Raw genomic sequence first — 13,832 nt, 5'->3', positions numbered from 1 at the left:
TAAAACTGTTTATTATCATTTAAAAGTATATTTTTCTAAACTTGACGTTTTAAGAAAAAAGTTCTCAAACGGTAGCTCGCGGGCTCAACGCGTTATCTCTCGAGTTACATTAAGCCTTATAATTATTACATTTAGTACCTTATAAATAAAAAATAATTGTTTTTTTTAAATAATACCATAAAATATCGAATATATAAAACTTAAATTTGTAACGCTTATTAAAAAGCATGGAATTTTTTAAAACAGTGTACTCACAGCAAAGGCGTAACAAAGCTGTGCAACGTGTTCAGACGCGTTGCACGGGGTGCGAGCGCGCTTTAAAAAAAATTCATTGTTATTAAACTATTCCACATTACCGTTTTTTTTTTTTTTTAAATAAATCCTCAATAAATTCTTATCAAGTCTATGTTTATAAAATTGAAAATACTCATCCAGAACACGTTTATTTTTTAATTTGTTTATAAAAAAAAGTTTTTTTTTATAACAAATGAAAAGTTTCAAAATTGTAAAAATTATTTTCAAAAAGTTTAGAATTTCATCAGTAATTTAAAAAAAAAAAAATAAAATTTCGTCAATATTTGTCAAAGTTATGCAATTTTGAAAAATGTTATGCATAAAATTTCAATTGTTTATAAAAAATAAACAAATGGATATTTTTCAAAAAAATTTAGGGGATGTTTTTAAATATATTGGAACTACATTTTTGTGAAGTTTCGATAAAAAATTTCGACCTTTGGCAAATAGGGGGCCACTTCAGGAATTTTCACCCATATCAGATATAGGGGAGATTGAGAATTTATTGCAGAAATAAAAAAAAAAAGTTTATATTAAAATATAATAGATTCTTTGTATATTTTCTCGTGGGAGATAAAAATAAATTGAAGCTATATTTTTTTAACAGTCAATATATATATATTATTAAATATCATTTACAATTTTGTTAATAAATTTTTTTTAATTTCAAATGTCCTTGAACAGGATATATTTTTTTTTTCTTTATAAAAGCTTTTATATATCTTTATCGCGTCACAAAAGCATTATTTTGCAATTTACGAGGAGCCTGCTTCGAGAGAGAGCTATTATCTATAACCATTCACTTTATATAATATACTAATAGAGACATTTAACTTGGTCGTGGTACACTAATCTACCTCCCAGTGTGATGATAATTTTTTAAGAAAAAAAATATCACAAGTTATTAATAATATAAAATATATTTTGCTGTGGAAATTATAAGAGTTTTAATAACAAATTTCTTTTTTTTTTTTAATCAATTTAATTATTTTTTATATTTCTCTTATGAAAAATAAATAAATTTAAATAAATAAATAAAATATAAATAAATATTTCCGGTAATTTTTAAATAAATAAATTTATTTTTAAATTTAATTTTAATTTTAAATATAAATAAATTTATTATTATTTATTATTCATTATTATATTATTCTATCAGTATTATATTCACACAAAATTAAAAGTATCAAATTGATACCAAAAATATCAAATTGATACAAATTTTTATATCAATTTGATATTTTTGGTATCAATTTGATACTTTTAAATTAGTGTGTATTAAATTCTATAATTATAGAATTTAATATATGTAATATTATGGTTTATTCAGAATAATTTATCAAAACCAAAACTTTATCGATGAATCTAATTATTAATTTAAATGGGACATATAAACTTTCCTTTGATATATTATTAGAATCATGATTGAAAGTCGAATAATAAGTTTGGGAACAAACAGTTGCGCGTGATTTAATTCACATTAGCCATACTTGACATATGCATTTAAATTCAATTCTCTTTATATACATTATAATTATAGCATAAAATATAATTTTGTTAATTAGAAAAAAAAAATTACAAAAAAAAACTGTTTCATAAAAAACAAATATGTTTATTTTCTGATGAATTTTTTTTTTTTACTTTCGACCTTTATTTTATTTCAATTTCAATTTATTTCAATAAATCCACTCAGAAAATGTAAGTAATTATTTTCATAACATTTTACTATATTTTAATTATTTTTCTTTTTATCCAAATAATAAAATTAAAACATTTTAAATTTCATTTATAAATTAAATTTAAAAACAATTTTAATTTTATTTAATAAAATAAATAATTAATAAAAAAAAAAATTTCATAATTCCGAAAAAAAAAATTCACGCAAAACAAATAAAAATAATTATTTCGAAACACTGTTTGATGATTGAATTTTAATTACTAATGTCAAAGGGAAAGTATATATATATAAATAATAATTTTCAATCTAAATATAATCTGGTCACGTTTTGAAGTAAACGCTTCCGTGGTATATAACTCCAGTAAGCGAAGTTTTAAAGTTGAAATACTGTTATGTTTTTGATCAGAGAGAGTGACAAACCGATATAAAAGTGTGATTATTTTTCTATTTCATTTACGTATACCGCAAAAAAATGCCGGTGAGTGATTGTGAATACAATTTTAAATTGCGTATACACAATAAATCGTGATTTTTTAAAAAAAAAAGAAAGTTTAAAAATAAAATAATGGTAAATAAAAAAAAAAATAAAAATCCTTTTTGCGCACATTAAAATGAAAAATAATTCAAGTATTTAAGAAATATCATTTTTAAACTATCACAGAGAATGTAAAATTAAAATAGCAGCATTCTTTTCACTTTATATTGTAATTTTTTTTTTTCTGCATTTTATTATTATATTCACAGTGAAAAATTAATTTACTTTCAACGGCAATTTAAAATGAAATTTTTTCCTTACTATATATTATTATTATTATTATTTTATAACATTTTTTTGCGTGTTTAAAAATTTTGTAATATTATATAAAAATATTTATAAAAAATATTTCTTGAACTTTATTGTTAATTGCACGTATGAAAAATTATTAAGTATTAAAATAAAATGCAATGTTTTTTTATTTTGAATCTTATTTTGAAATTAAAATTTTTTTTTAAAAATTAAATTAAAAAAATATAAAATAATTATTACATTAAAAATATATATGCAACAGATTCGCATCGTATTATGTTGCCTGATACTGACATTAGTATCAGGAGAAATTTCAGTAAATGGAATTAAACAAACAAATATTTTGGGTGGTGCTGAGCAACATGCGTCATTTAGTTTTGTGAGACCAGGATTAACGCAAACATCATTTGCCTTTCATGGACCAAGTTCTCATCAAACATTCAGTTCAAGTGTTGGAAATCCTCATTTAATCCACAAAGTCCAACCAAATGTGGCACAAGCACTTAAATATAAAAATCCTGGTTTAGGTATTTTTTTTTTAAGTTTTATTTAAAATTTAAATTTCTAAAAAATTTACTTTATATAAATTTTTTTCCTTATATTGAGATTTCAATGATTATATATAATAATATAATAATTATAGGAAAAAAAAATTTTCAACAAAAACAAATCGCGTATAAATTATTAATTTTCATATATATATTTTTTAAATATAGGATATTTGTCAAATGTTCCTATCTCAACAACTTCTATGCAACTACTATCTCCTTATTATTTGTCTCAAAATTTTGCTCCTATCGGATTATCACAACAAGTACAACAACAATTTCCATTTTCAATGGATACTCAAACTGATTCTATCTTTCAAGATCAATTTACCAAACATTTGGCTTTTAAACAAGCGCAATTACAGAATTTTCAGGTAAATAATTAAAAAATATATTCTAATGCAAAAAAAAGAGAAAACAATATTTACATATCAGTAAAAATTGTTTTTTTAATTTTTTTTTATTTTCCATTAAAAAAATGTTTCTAATTTAATTTTCTTAATCTATTAAATAATATTATTTTTACCTTTCTTTGAAATAAATAATATAATAAAAAACAAAAATTTATAATTATAATAATTTATATTTGTCTATATCGTTTGAATTAAATGATGTTTAATTAATTCAATTCAATTCAAAATATTAAATTTCTTTTTTTAATCTCTTTTCTGTATTCATTTTAATAACAATTTTGATTTTATTCTGCCTACATAAATTGAAATATTATTTCAAAAATGTGAATTCAGAATTTATGAATTGTATTTTAAATACTAAAGATTTTTGTTAAATATTTTGTTAAATTTATATATTTAAATATTTATTAAATAAAGATTTTTGTTAAATATTTTGTTAAATATTTTGTTAAATATTTTGTTAAATATATTTAAATATTTATTAAATAATGTTTTTTTTTTTTTTTTTTTTTTTTAATATTTTGTCATTTAAATCTTTTCACAGATTCCTGAGCAAATGCAATTACAACAAGAACAATCGTCACAAAATTTATTAGGAATTGCTTATTCCGTCGCTCCTTCTGTTGCTCGTGTAAAAGTTAGCGGAAATGGCTACAAATTCGATTTTTAATATATAAAAAAAAAAAAACTTATATGTATGGGTGTAAATACGTAAAAAAAAAATTAATAAAATAAAATTCTGAGTAAAATTTATTTTTATTATAAAACCAATTCTTTTTAACTTGATGAGATTCATGCGTCTAGAATTTCGAAAAGAATAAAAATAATTGTATGTACTTTCTGTCAGTGTTAGCGCAATAGTTCTCGAATTCTCAAAGGAATTTTTATATTGAACTTTTGTAAAAATATATTGACAGCTACTTTATTTGAAGTAAAAATAAAAAGAAATATATAAAATATACTTTAATCTTTGTTTACAATTGCTTTTTAACTTTTTTGCTGACACAAAATCAATATTAATCTATCTTTTATAAACTGTTTTTAATTAAAAGTTTATATCGGAATATTATTTTCATAAGCATCTTTATAAGTTTTACACACTTCGATCATTAATCTGTAAAATAAAGTTTCTATCTTCTTCTGTAAACTTTTAGATAAAATTTCAACAAATTATTATTATTATTATTATTAACAAAGTTAATTTAAATAAAAAGTACTGGTATTTTCCTGAATATTTTTTTTTTGGCAAAAAAAAAAAATATTGTACAATAAGTTTTCAGAGAATGTACATTTAAATAGTCATAAAAATATTAATTTATATCCGAAAAAATTATATTCTATTTTAAGAATATAAAATACAATTATTTACTCTTTTATTTCATTAATATATTATTGTTATTTTTTTTTTATTTAAATATTTAATTATTATATTTATTATATAGAAGTAAATATAATTATATTTAAATGACAATTAGCAAGCTATTCAATAATAATTTTGTGAAAATTATATCCTATATATTATTTTGTTGACATATTGAAAATGTTAATACGAGTTTAAATATTGTTTGACAAACATTAATTGAAACACATTTTCGAATTGAAAATTTTTCTCTTTTAATATTTTAGTCAAATACAACTGTTGCAAGATTAATGCAACGAGAGATGCAGTTTATTAATGACTCTCATAAATGTACTTCTTGGCAAGATGAAACTTCTTAAAAGAACTTTGAATCTTAAAGCACTCACTTGCAGAAGTTATATATATACCAGCGGAAATTAAAGTTAATTAGGATATATAATATTATCAAATGTCATCAAATCGATATTTTTGACTTGGATTAATAATTATTTTTTTTTATTTTTATATAAAAACCAATTTTCAAAATCAATAATAATAACAACAATATTAATATTAATAATAATAATAATAATAATAATAATAATAATAATAATAATAATAATAATAATAATAATAATAATAATAATAATACACGAATTTTCACACTTTTATAAAAAGTCACTATTGATACCAAATGAATTCTGACTTGAATTCGTATTATTGAACTTTCTTCAATAAAAATAATTAATTAATTAATTATTTTTTTAAAAAAAATATTTAATTTTTTTTTGTTATATTTAATAAAAATGAATGAAAAAAAAACGCTTTTCCCATCTGACACCTAGTGCTATATCATGAAAGTCCGGATATTTGCTGTCAAGAGTTAGCCATCTAGATTCATTAGTATATCAAAGATAAATGATAAATCATGTTGTAGCTCTACAATCATCATCAATAGTAATATACGCACAAAATATATAATTCAAATGCAAATTTTCCTTAATTTATAAAAATAATATAGAGAAAATTAATTAGAAAACAAAATAACAATGATAATTATAAATTATAAAAACTGAATTAAAAAAAAATTTTTTAAATAATTAAATTTTAATAATAATAAAATAATAATAAAATAATAATAAAATAATAATAAAATTAAGAAATAAAATTTTGTTACTAACAAAATAAAAAATAATTCTCAATATTTACATTATTTTTGCAAGTATTGACAAAAATTTTTTTCGCGATAAAAAAATTTTTTATTGTTTTTTTAAATTTTATAAATAATTTAAGGACAATAATTTTTCTACCACTACTCAAATAATTAACGCTTGGCTAACCAAGAAAATCGGGACCAACTATCATTTATACTTTGTTGTTATCGCCTTTCCTTCATGCAATAAACCTCGAGTTCTATTTTCCTTCTCTTATAATTATTATTTTCTCAAATACACATATATAAATATAGTTTATAATAACGCGATCAGTTGCTTTCTAATCATAGTAGCCAAAAGACATATTTTTCATTTGTGATATTAGTTGTTTAATTATTTATATAATTAAGAGTTTTAAGAATTTTTTTTTAAATATTGTGAAGTGTTTTTTTTGTATTTTAAAATATTTATTAATTAATAATTAATTAATTAATAAAATAAGTGAATATTTTAAAAAATAATAGAAATTAAAAAAAAAAATGTTTTCGCATATTTTTAATGAAGAGTATATTTGTAAATTATTATTATTTGAATTATTATCAGAGGATCTATAAAATTATATACGAATTATCTACATAGGATAACATATCTAGGAGATAATAGAATATAATTTTAGTAGAATTTTTTTTAGAATATAATATAGTGTACAAAAAAGAATATAATTATATAATAAATACAATAAAAAGTGTAAAATTTACAACAACAAAAAAATAAACTAAATGCTTGTGATATTTTTTTTAAAGTTCTCAAAAAGTTAAAAAAACAAAAATGTTTTTTTTAAGACGGAAAATTTATTTTAAAATAAGACATTTGATTTCACTTCGTGTTTCATTTTAAAAAAATTAAAGGTGACTCCATACATTTAAATGGGAAATGAACGATTGGTTCAATAATTGAATTATTAAAAATAAAATAATAATTATTAAAAAATAATAAAAATAAAATAATAATGATTAAAAAATAATAAAAATAAAATAATAATTATTAAAAAATAATAAAAATAAAATAATAATTATTAAAAAATAATAAAAATAAAATTATTTTTTTAATTATTCAAATTTTTAACATTGGCTTATTTATTGGTTGCCCGCATAATTTTGTCAATGATGATTGCCAATCATTGACCGATGAGTATATGAAAAAGTCTATTCGTTGATTTCAATAATTTCAAAAATCGAAAAAAATTAATAAAAAGTAAAAAATGAGATTGAGCTACGTCAAATTATTTAAAATTCTCTGTGCAATATGTATTGTAACATATATATTTCTAAAATTTAATTTAATTAAACAAAACACTAATCAAACTTCATCGCTTGATTTTAATTATGAACCTAAAGTTTCTACTAGTTTTGAAATGAAAAAAAACTTCACTACAGATGAGGTGAGCAAAATATATTAAAGTTATAATTAAAATTTTTATTTCTAACTCTGAGGAACTTTTTTTTTAATTTGTAAATAATGGATTTTTTTTTGTTAATTTACACTTTTCCCCAAAAAGTGTCAAATTATTATTTTTTTCAAAATTTTTCTCTTATTATTTTTTTTTTGTAGATTAATAAAATGTCTGAATTGGGAAAATGGTTAATTTCACCTGAAGGAAGTCCTCCACCAAATAAAAATACAAAAACAAAACTTCATTTAATTTTAATATGGAAACATGGACCATTTTTAGAAAATCGACATATCAAACGATTTTCATCAAAAAGGTAAAATTTCAAATTATTTTTTTTTTCGATTTTAATAATAAATTTCCTTTTTTTTCTTAGATTTTCACCTTGGGAAAATTGTTCCGTTCAATGTCGATTGTCATACAATTCAACAGATATAGAACAAGCAGATGCTGTGATATTTCATCTTCATCGTATTAAAAATGTTAATGAGTTACCAGTAATAAGAAAAAATTATAATCAAAGATGGATTTTTCTAACTGATGAATCACCATTGAATACCTTTATTTATAAATCACAAAAATTATCCAACTATAATAATCTTTTTAATTGGACAATGACTTATCGAATGGACAGTGATATTCCCGTACCATATGGAAGAACAATAAAATTATCAACGATATTAACAAATGAAACGTTTATCTATAAAAAATTATTAAAAAAAAAAAAACTCCTGGCAATATTGGCAAGTAATTGTGGTGGTAAAAATAATCGATGGAATTATATACGTGAATTAAAAAAAATACTTGCCAATAATTTTGATATTTTTGGTCATTGTTTAAATGGTAATAAAACAGTGTGTTTTTCTAATTTTAAAAATGATTGTCCAATATTAAAAAATTATAAATTTTATTTATCATTTGAAAATTCTAATTGTCGACAATATTTAACTGAAAAAGTATTTTGGAATGGTTATCAAAAATTTGCAATACCAATAATTATGGGAGCATCAATAAATGATTGTCAACAATTATTACCACCAAATTCATTTTTACATGTTAATAATTTTTCTAGTCCACTTTCATTAGTTAATTATTTATTATATTTAAATGAAAATGAAAAATATATTCAATATCATATGTGGCGTAAACAATATCGTGTTATTAATGAACATGGCTATTTTGGAAGTTCTTCAATACATTATTGTCGAGCATGTGAGGCTCTTAATTATAATTCAATGGAGAAAAAAATTTATAATAATATTGAAAATTTTTGGAATAAATCAAAAGATTGTAATTTATGACAAGAAAATAATATTATTTTGTAAAAAAAATATGTAAATAACTTTTACTTTTTAATAAATTCTAATTTTTAATATAAAAAAAAAAAAATTTATTTAAATAATAGAGAAAAAAAGAAAGATTAATATCTAATGCTGGAAAATCTAATGATAAAGAACGGTCATAGCGTTACGTAAAGAATTTATATACGCCAGTGAGAGACTGAATAGCGAATCGTAATGATTGTCATTGTGAACGTTATATATTGTTAACAAAATGTATGATCGAAATTTAATATTTAAAGTGAATTTTATGTGTTATAAACTTAATTGAGGTGAAAAATTTCATGTTTAAAATAACAACATTCATTCGTTGTACATTAAGTGAAATTGTACAGCAAACAATTTTATTAAAAAATTTAAGGTTCTATTCAATAAAAATGAATAAAGAATATTTTGAAGGTCAATTGGATCGTTATAATGGAATAATAGTTGATTCAACAAAAGAATCATGTAAAGGGGATATTTTTTCAAATCGACTTAAAGGTAAATATTCGTTTTAAAGACTTTTTTTTTTAAAAAAAATAAAATACACAATTTTTTTTCTACACTCTGGTTATTATACGTCACTATTTCTCTCTCCCTCTTGACTGTTTACAATCTATTTCACACAGTGCGCAGGCTTGTACATTGAGTCTAAAGGTTTAGCGCAAAATTTAATTTTTAAAAAATTATAAGCCAAAAGTAAAAACGAAATTCAATTAAATAAAATATAATTAGTTTTTGAAAAACAAATATTTTATTTTGTTTATTTATATTAACTATATTTCATTTCAATGTTAATATTTACTACAAACGAAAATTTAGTTTATATTTGACAAAAAAAAAACATCAAAGACAATGCTCAATAGGCAAATTACAGAAGAGAATAAAAATTTAATTGTGTATTTTATTTTTCATAAATGTTGAAAATTTATTGTAGAATAATATTTAAAAAAAAAATTGTCATTTAAATAATAATAATAATAATAATAATAATAATAATAATAATAAAAATAATAATAATAATAATAATAAAAATAATAATAATAATAAAAAATTTAAAGCTTCATTAAGCAAGTGGTTAGAGGAAAAAAGACGTACAATTTGGTTTCGTGTTAATTTGGCACAAGCAGAATGGGTACCAATTTTAACATTAGAAGGATTCAAATTCCATCATGCCAAAGAGGATTATGTGACATTATATCGATGGTTACCTAAAGATCAAGAATCAAATATTCCACCCTATTCTCATACTAATCTTGGAATTGGAGGATTTGTTTATAACGAAAGCAAAAATGAAATTCTCGTTATCAAAGAAAAATATATAAAACAACCAACTTGGAAATTACCTGGAGGATATGTAGAACCAGGTTTATTAAAAAAAAAGAAAATTATTTTAACAAAATACACTTTGCAAAATTAAACCATATATAAAAAAAAACGAGTCTTTTTTTTTAATTTCAGGAGAAAATATAAATGTTGCTGCCGAAAGAGAAGTTTTAGAAGAGACAGGAATTCAAACTAATTTCAAATGTCTTATTGCATTTAGACATGCACATCAATGTGCTTTTGATTCTTCTGATATTTATATGATTGCCTATTTAACTCCATTGACATTTGATATAAAAAAATGCGAAAGAGAAATTTCTGAATGCACCTGGATGAAGGTAAAAAAAAAAATAATAATAATAAAGAATTATTTTTATTTAATAGTCGAAAAAAAACAATTTTCTAATTTTCAGGTAGATGAATTTATAAATAATCCCATTGTTCACGAAAATAATCGATTTCTAGCGAAAAAAACTTTGGAATTTTTAAAAAAACGTGTAGGATTTGGAATACACAATGCTATTCATCCGATTACAAAAAATCCTGTATGTATTTATAGTCTTGAAAGCATAGAATAATTATTATTATAATATATTAATTCAAAAATTTTTCCTAAATTATAAACGAACAATGGATTCAAATTGTAATTATCGAATAATCGCCGCAATGTACGTCGTTAAAAAGAAAATCATTTCTTTGCACAAACGACTTTCTATTTGTACCTGTGATATATATACATAATTATATTAAACTTGTTAAATAAATAGCCAAAAATGTAAATTGTTTACGTAGTTTTTGCCCACTCACATAGATTAAATATTGTTATACTAAAATTGTATTTTTTTTTTAACAAAAATTAACTCCCAGCATGGTCACATAACCTCAAAATTTACATATTATTTTGTTAATAATTTGTAATCAACTTTTTATATCAATTTGCACTATTAAAAAGAATACAATTATTATTTGTCTATAACCTTAAAAATAAAGATACTTTGTAGTTCTATAACCTTTATAAAAAGTAACAACCAATAGAACATAATTTTGCACAAAATATATCAGTTTTTGGATAAAAAAATTACCAACTAAATTTCGTTATACATTAGCACTTAAAATTTCCCTCTCAAATTCCCGGCTTAAATCAAGAAACATGCAACAAAAATGTAAACAAAAAATTCTAACCTTGTTTAACAGGTTGCTCTTGAAAAAAAACGGAGTCCATCTTGGAGACATAAATCACATTTTAAACGAATTTTTTCACTCACTATTTATTTCACTGTAAAATCTAAACACTTTTTTTCACAAAATTTATTGAAAACATTTTACTTTTAAAGCACTGTAATCATTTGAAACTGTGTACACAAAAACACACTCCCGGTGACAATGACCTATCACCACAACTTTCAAAAGGAGAATGTTCTCGAGAGAGAATATTCTCGAGAACTTAAAAAAATTTGAATTTTGTTTTATTAATCACTTAACCACATGAATTAATGACACATTATTATATATATTCTAAAAACTTATATCAATTTATGTTTATAATTAAAGATTATCACTGATTATTTTTCGCAATGCAAGCACAAAACTGCAACTGTAAAATTTCCGTTTGCATAATGAACATAGCTGATTATGGTGAAGGGAATATGCATTAAAGGCGCATTTTCACGACACTATCGCGCTTATTGGCTAGTTATCTGCGCGCGCAAATTTAAAATAGCCAATGAACTATTTTAATTTAGTCCGATTTTTTGTGGCGCCACTTACGACCAAATTTGAAACTAAACGCTCGGATATAAACAAATACTATTTGACAAGTGTAACTTGAAGAATTTTATTTTGAATTAAAATACTAATTTTCTCTATATTTCTATAAATTTGGGTAATTAATTTTTGTGATATTAATAATCAGTGATTAAATTATTAAAAGAATTTTTATATAAACTTAAATAGATATATTATTACGTTGTTAATCTGTAAACATAACCTATAAATATTCTAATTTTAAGTTTATTAGAAATTTTTTTTTTGCCTATTAATTTTTAATGAAAACATATTTAATTAAATTTCTATTTAATTTTTACATATCCATGTACTAAAATAAGAAATGTATTATCAATATTGATTGTCAATAATAATTTCCAATGGAAGTAAAAACTGATTCGAAAATGACTATTGATCAACAAAATATTAAATTACCAACACTTTCAAATAAAAATAGTCAAGGATATATTCAGGATTTAAGAAAGCTTAAAAAGTTCGAATTAAAAGATCTCTTGGAAAGACAAGATAAATTACTTTCTAACAAGTAAGATAATATTCTTATTAATTTCTATATTGTTAATTTTATTATTAAAAATTTATCATCTTTTTACAGATTTGTTATTTCCAAACTATCTGATAAAGGTGAAAAGATAAGAAATTTAAAGGAAAAAATTTTAAAAGAACTTGATCATCGCAATGAAGTTGATGATGCAGCTCGTCTTTTATCAAAATTAAATATTGCTAAAGATGGCAAATCAGCAATGAATCAATTAGAATGGACTGGAAAGTATTCTGATGCAGATGTCGAGGAAAAAATTGTTGAATTAGACAGCGATGATGATGAGGATCCAATTAAAATTCTCGCTCAGGTTTATTTAAATTTCTAATATAGATTTAAAAAAAAAATTTCCTCTATACGGAAAGCAATAATTTTTTTTTGATTATCGTAACTAATTTACAGCCCACAGGAACTGGTGTTCATAAAAAGAAAATTATTCATTTACCAAAAGAAGAGGAAAGTTTAATAAAACCAGAAGATTTGAAAAGAATTGAATCATTCAATTTGAATAAATCAGATGATTTAGAACATGTGAAGCATATTATTAATATTGTTGAAAATCCTGATAATGAAAATACTAGAGTAAAATTTATGCCTTATAAAACAACAAAGACAAATGTCCACGATCCAATGAAGGAAAAAATACGTAAAAAAGGCGAACATTGGGAAGTTACAGCAGCTACACCACCACATATTATTCATGGAGCTGTTAAATGTCTAAGTATAAATGAATCTATGCAATTACAAAAGGAACAAGCTGAAAAACTTACCGTAAGTATGATATTAAATTTTTTTTTAGCTCTTGAATTTACATTAAGTTTGAAAAAATTTCAATTTTTTGCAGGTAATTCAATTGGAGCACGCAGCAAAACGTCTTGCGGAGAAATTTGAAATTCAAAATATTCCATCAGTGCCAACTAATTTGGAAAATTATCGCACAAAAGTGAATTCAGACTCCGAATCATCAGAAGCATCTGCAGATGAAGATGATGAAGTATACGATGAAGAAGCAATCGAAAAAGAACGAGCTGTCGTCTATTCTATTTCTAATTTTGATTAATTATAAAAAAATCACGTTTTAAATTTTAATTATCAATAAAATATATTTTTATTAAATCACATTTTTTTCCTCAATTAAAATAATTTTATTTTTAAATTTTTAAATAGGAAAAGGGAAAACTCACTTTGGCAATTTTTT

The 13,832-nt window shown here is 21.6% G+C and overlaps 4 protein-coding genes across 5 annotated transcripts; all 4 read left to right on the top strand.

Annotated features, from left to right (window-relative positions):
• The first annotated feature begins 2,308 nt into the window (after positions 1-2,308).
• On the top strand, positions 2,309-4,469 carry LOC127288693 (uncharacterized). 2 transcript variants are annotated; one of them, XM_051316317.1, is made up of 4 exons: positions 2,309-2,540; positions 3,022-3,286; positions 3,476-3,681; positions 4,265-4,469. In XM_051316317.1, the coding sequence occupies exons 1-4, from the start codon at positions 2,538-2,540 to the stop codon at positions 4,388-4,390; spliced, it is 600 nt and encodes a 199-aa protein (XP_051172274.1). In that variant the 5' UTR covers positions 2,309-2,537; the 3' UTR covers positions 4,391-4,469. The 2 variants fall into 2 exon arrangements, with proteins under 2 accessions (XP_051172274.1, XP_051172266.1); XM_051316309.1 differs by having other exon boundaries at positions 2,310-2,450.
• Positions 4,470-7,055: 2,586 nt separating this feature from the next.
• LOC127288590 (4-galactosyl-N-acetylglucosaminide 3-alpha-L-fucosyltransferase 9-like) lies at positions 7,056-9,035 on the top strand. Its single transcript, XM_051316132.1, has 3 exons — positions 7,056-7,654; positions 7,825-7,979; positions 8,040-9,035. The coding sequence occupies exons 1-3, from the start codon at positions 7,475-7,477 to the stop codon at positions 8,962-8,964; spliced, it is 1,260 nt and encodes a 419-aa protein (XP_051172089.1). The 5' UTR covers positions 7,056-7,474; the 3' UTR covers positions 8,965-9,035.
• A 100-nt stretch (positions 9,036-9,135) lies between these two features.
• Positions 9,136-11,091, top strand: LOC127288644 (uncharacterized). Its single transcript, XM_051316241.1, has 4 exons — positions 9,136-9,486; positions 10,047-10,352; positions 10,447-10,649; positions 10,725-11,091. The coding sequence occupies exons 1-4, from the start codon at positions 9,288-9,290 to the stop codon at positions 10,887-10,889; spliced, it is 873 nt and encodes a 290-aa protein (XP_051172198.1). The 5' UTR covers positions 9,136-9,287; the 3' UTR covers positions 10,890-11,091.
• A 983-nt stretch (positions 11,092-12,074) lies between these two features.
• LOC127288630 (uncharacterized) lies at positions 12,075-13,750 on the top strand. Its single transcript, XM_051316216.1, has 5 exons — positions 12,075-12,193; positions 12,417-12,619; positions 12,689-12,944; positions 13,037-13,405; positions 13,479-13,750. Exons 2-5 carry the CDS (start codon positions 12,456-12,458, stop codon positions 13,692-13,694), a joined length of 1,005 nt encoding a protein of 334 aa, XP_051172173.1. The 5' UTR covers positions 12,075-12,193; positions 12,417-12,455; the 3' UTR covers positions 13,695-13,750.
• Positions 13,751-13,832: the final 82 nt, after the last annotated feature.

Source organism: Leptopilina boulardi, unplaced genomic scaffold, assembly GCF_019393585.1.
Source record: "Leptopilina boulardi isolate dan_hultmark-lab unplaced genomic scaffold, ZJU_Lbou_2.1 LbouV2_123, whole genome shotgun sequence".
In the NCBI taxonomy this organism is placed as follows: domain Eukaryota; kingdom Metazoa; phylum Arthropoda; class Insecta; order Hymenoptera; family Figitidae; genus Leptopilina; species Leptopilina boulardi.
This window is presented reverse-complemented; position numbering and strand designations above follow the sequence as displayed.

Excerpts from the sequence above, each read along its gene's own strand:
- LOC127288693 (XM_051316309.1), top strand. Across the intron at positions 3,287-3,475 it reads ATATAAAAATCCTGGTTTAG|GATATTTGTCAAATGTTCCT; the intron begins GTATTTTTTTTT and ends TTTTAAATATAG. Across the intron at positions 3,682-4,264 it reads CGCAATTACAGAATTTTCAG|ATTCCTGAGCAAATGCAATT; the intron begins GTAAATAATTAA and ends ATCTTTTCACAG.
- LOC127288644 (XM_051316241.1), top strand. The coding sequence starts at position 9,288 with ATGTTTAAAATAACAACATTCATTCGTTGTACATTAAGTGAAATTGTA. Across the intron at positions 9,487-10,046 it reads TTTTTCAAATCGACTTAAAG|CTTCATTAAGCAAGTGGTTA; the intron begins GTAAATATTCGT and ends AAAAATTTAAAG. Across the intron at positions 10,650-10,724 it reads CTGAATGCACCTGGATGAAG|GTAGATGAATTTATAAATAA; the intron begins GTAAAAAAAAAA and ends TCTAATTTTCAG.
- LOC127288590 (XM_051316132.1), top strand. The coding sequence starts at position 7,475 with ATGAGATTGAGCTACGTCAAATTATTTAAAATTCTCTGTGCAATATGT. Across the intron at positions 7,655-7,824 it reads AAAACTTCACTACAGATGAG|ATTAATAAAATGTCTGAATT; the intron begins GTGAGCAAAATA and ends TTTTTTTTGTAG. Across the intron at positions 7,980-8,039 it reads AAACGATTTTCATCAAAAAG|ATTTTCACCTTGGGAAAATT; the intron begins GTAAAATTTCAA and ends TTTTTTTCTTAG.
- LOC127288630 (XM_051316216.1), top strand. The coding sequence starts at position 12,456 with ATGGAAGTAAAAACTGATTCGAAAATGACTATTGATCAACAAAATATT. Across the intron at positions 12,620-12,688 it reads GATAAATTACTTTCTAACAA|ATTTGTTATTTCCAAACTAT; the intron begins GTAAGATAATAT and ends ATCTTTTTACAG. Across the intron at positions 12,945-13,036 it reads CAATTAAAATTCTCGCTCAG|CCCACAGGAACTGGTGTTCA; the intron begins GTTTATTTAAAT and ends ACTAATTTACAG.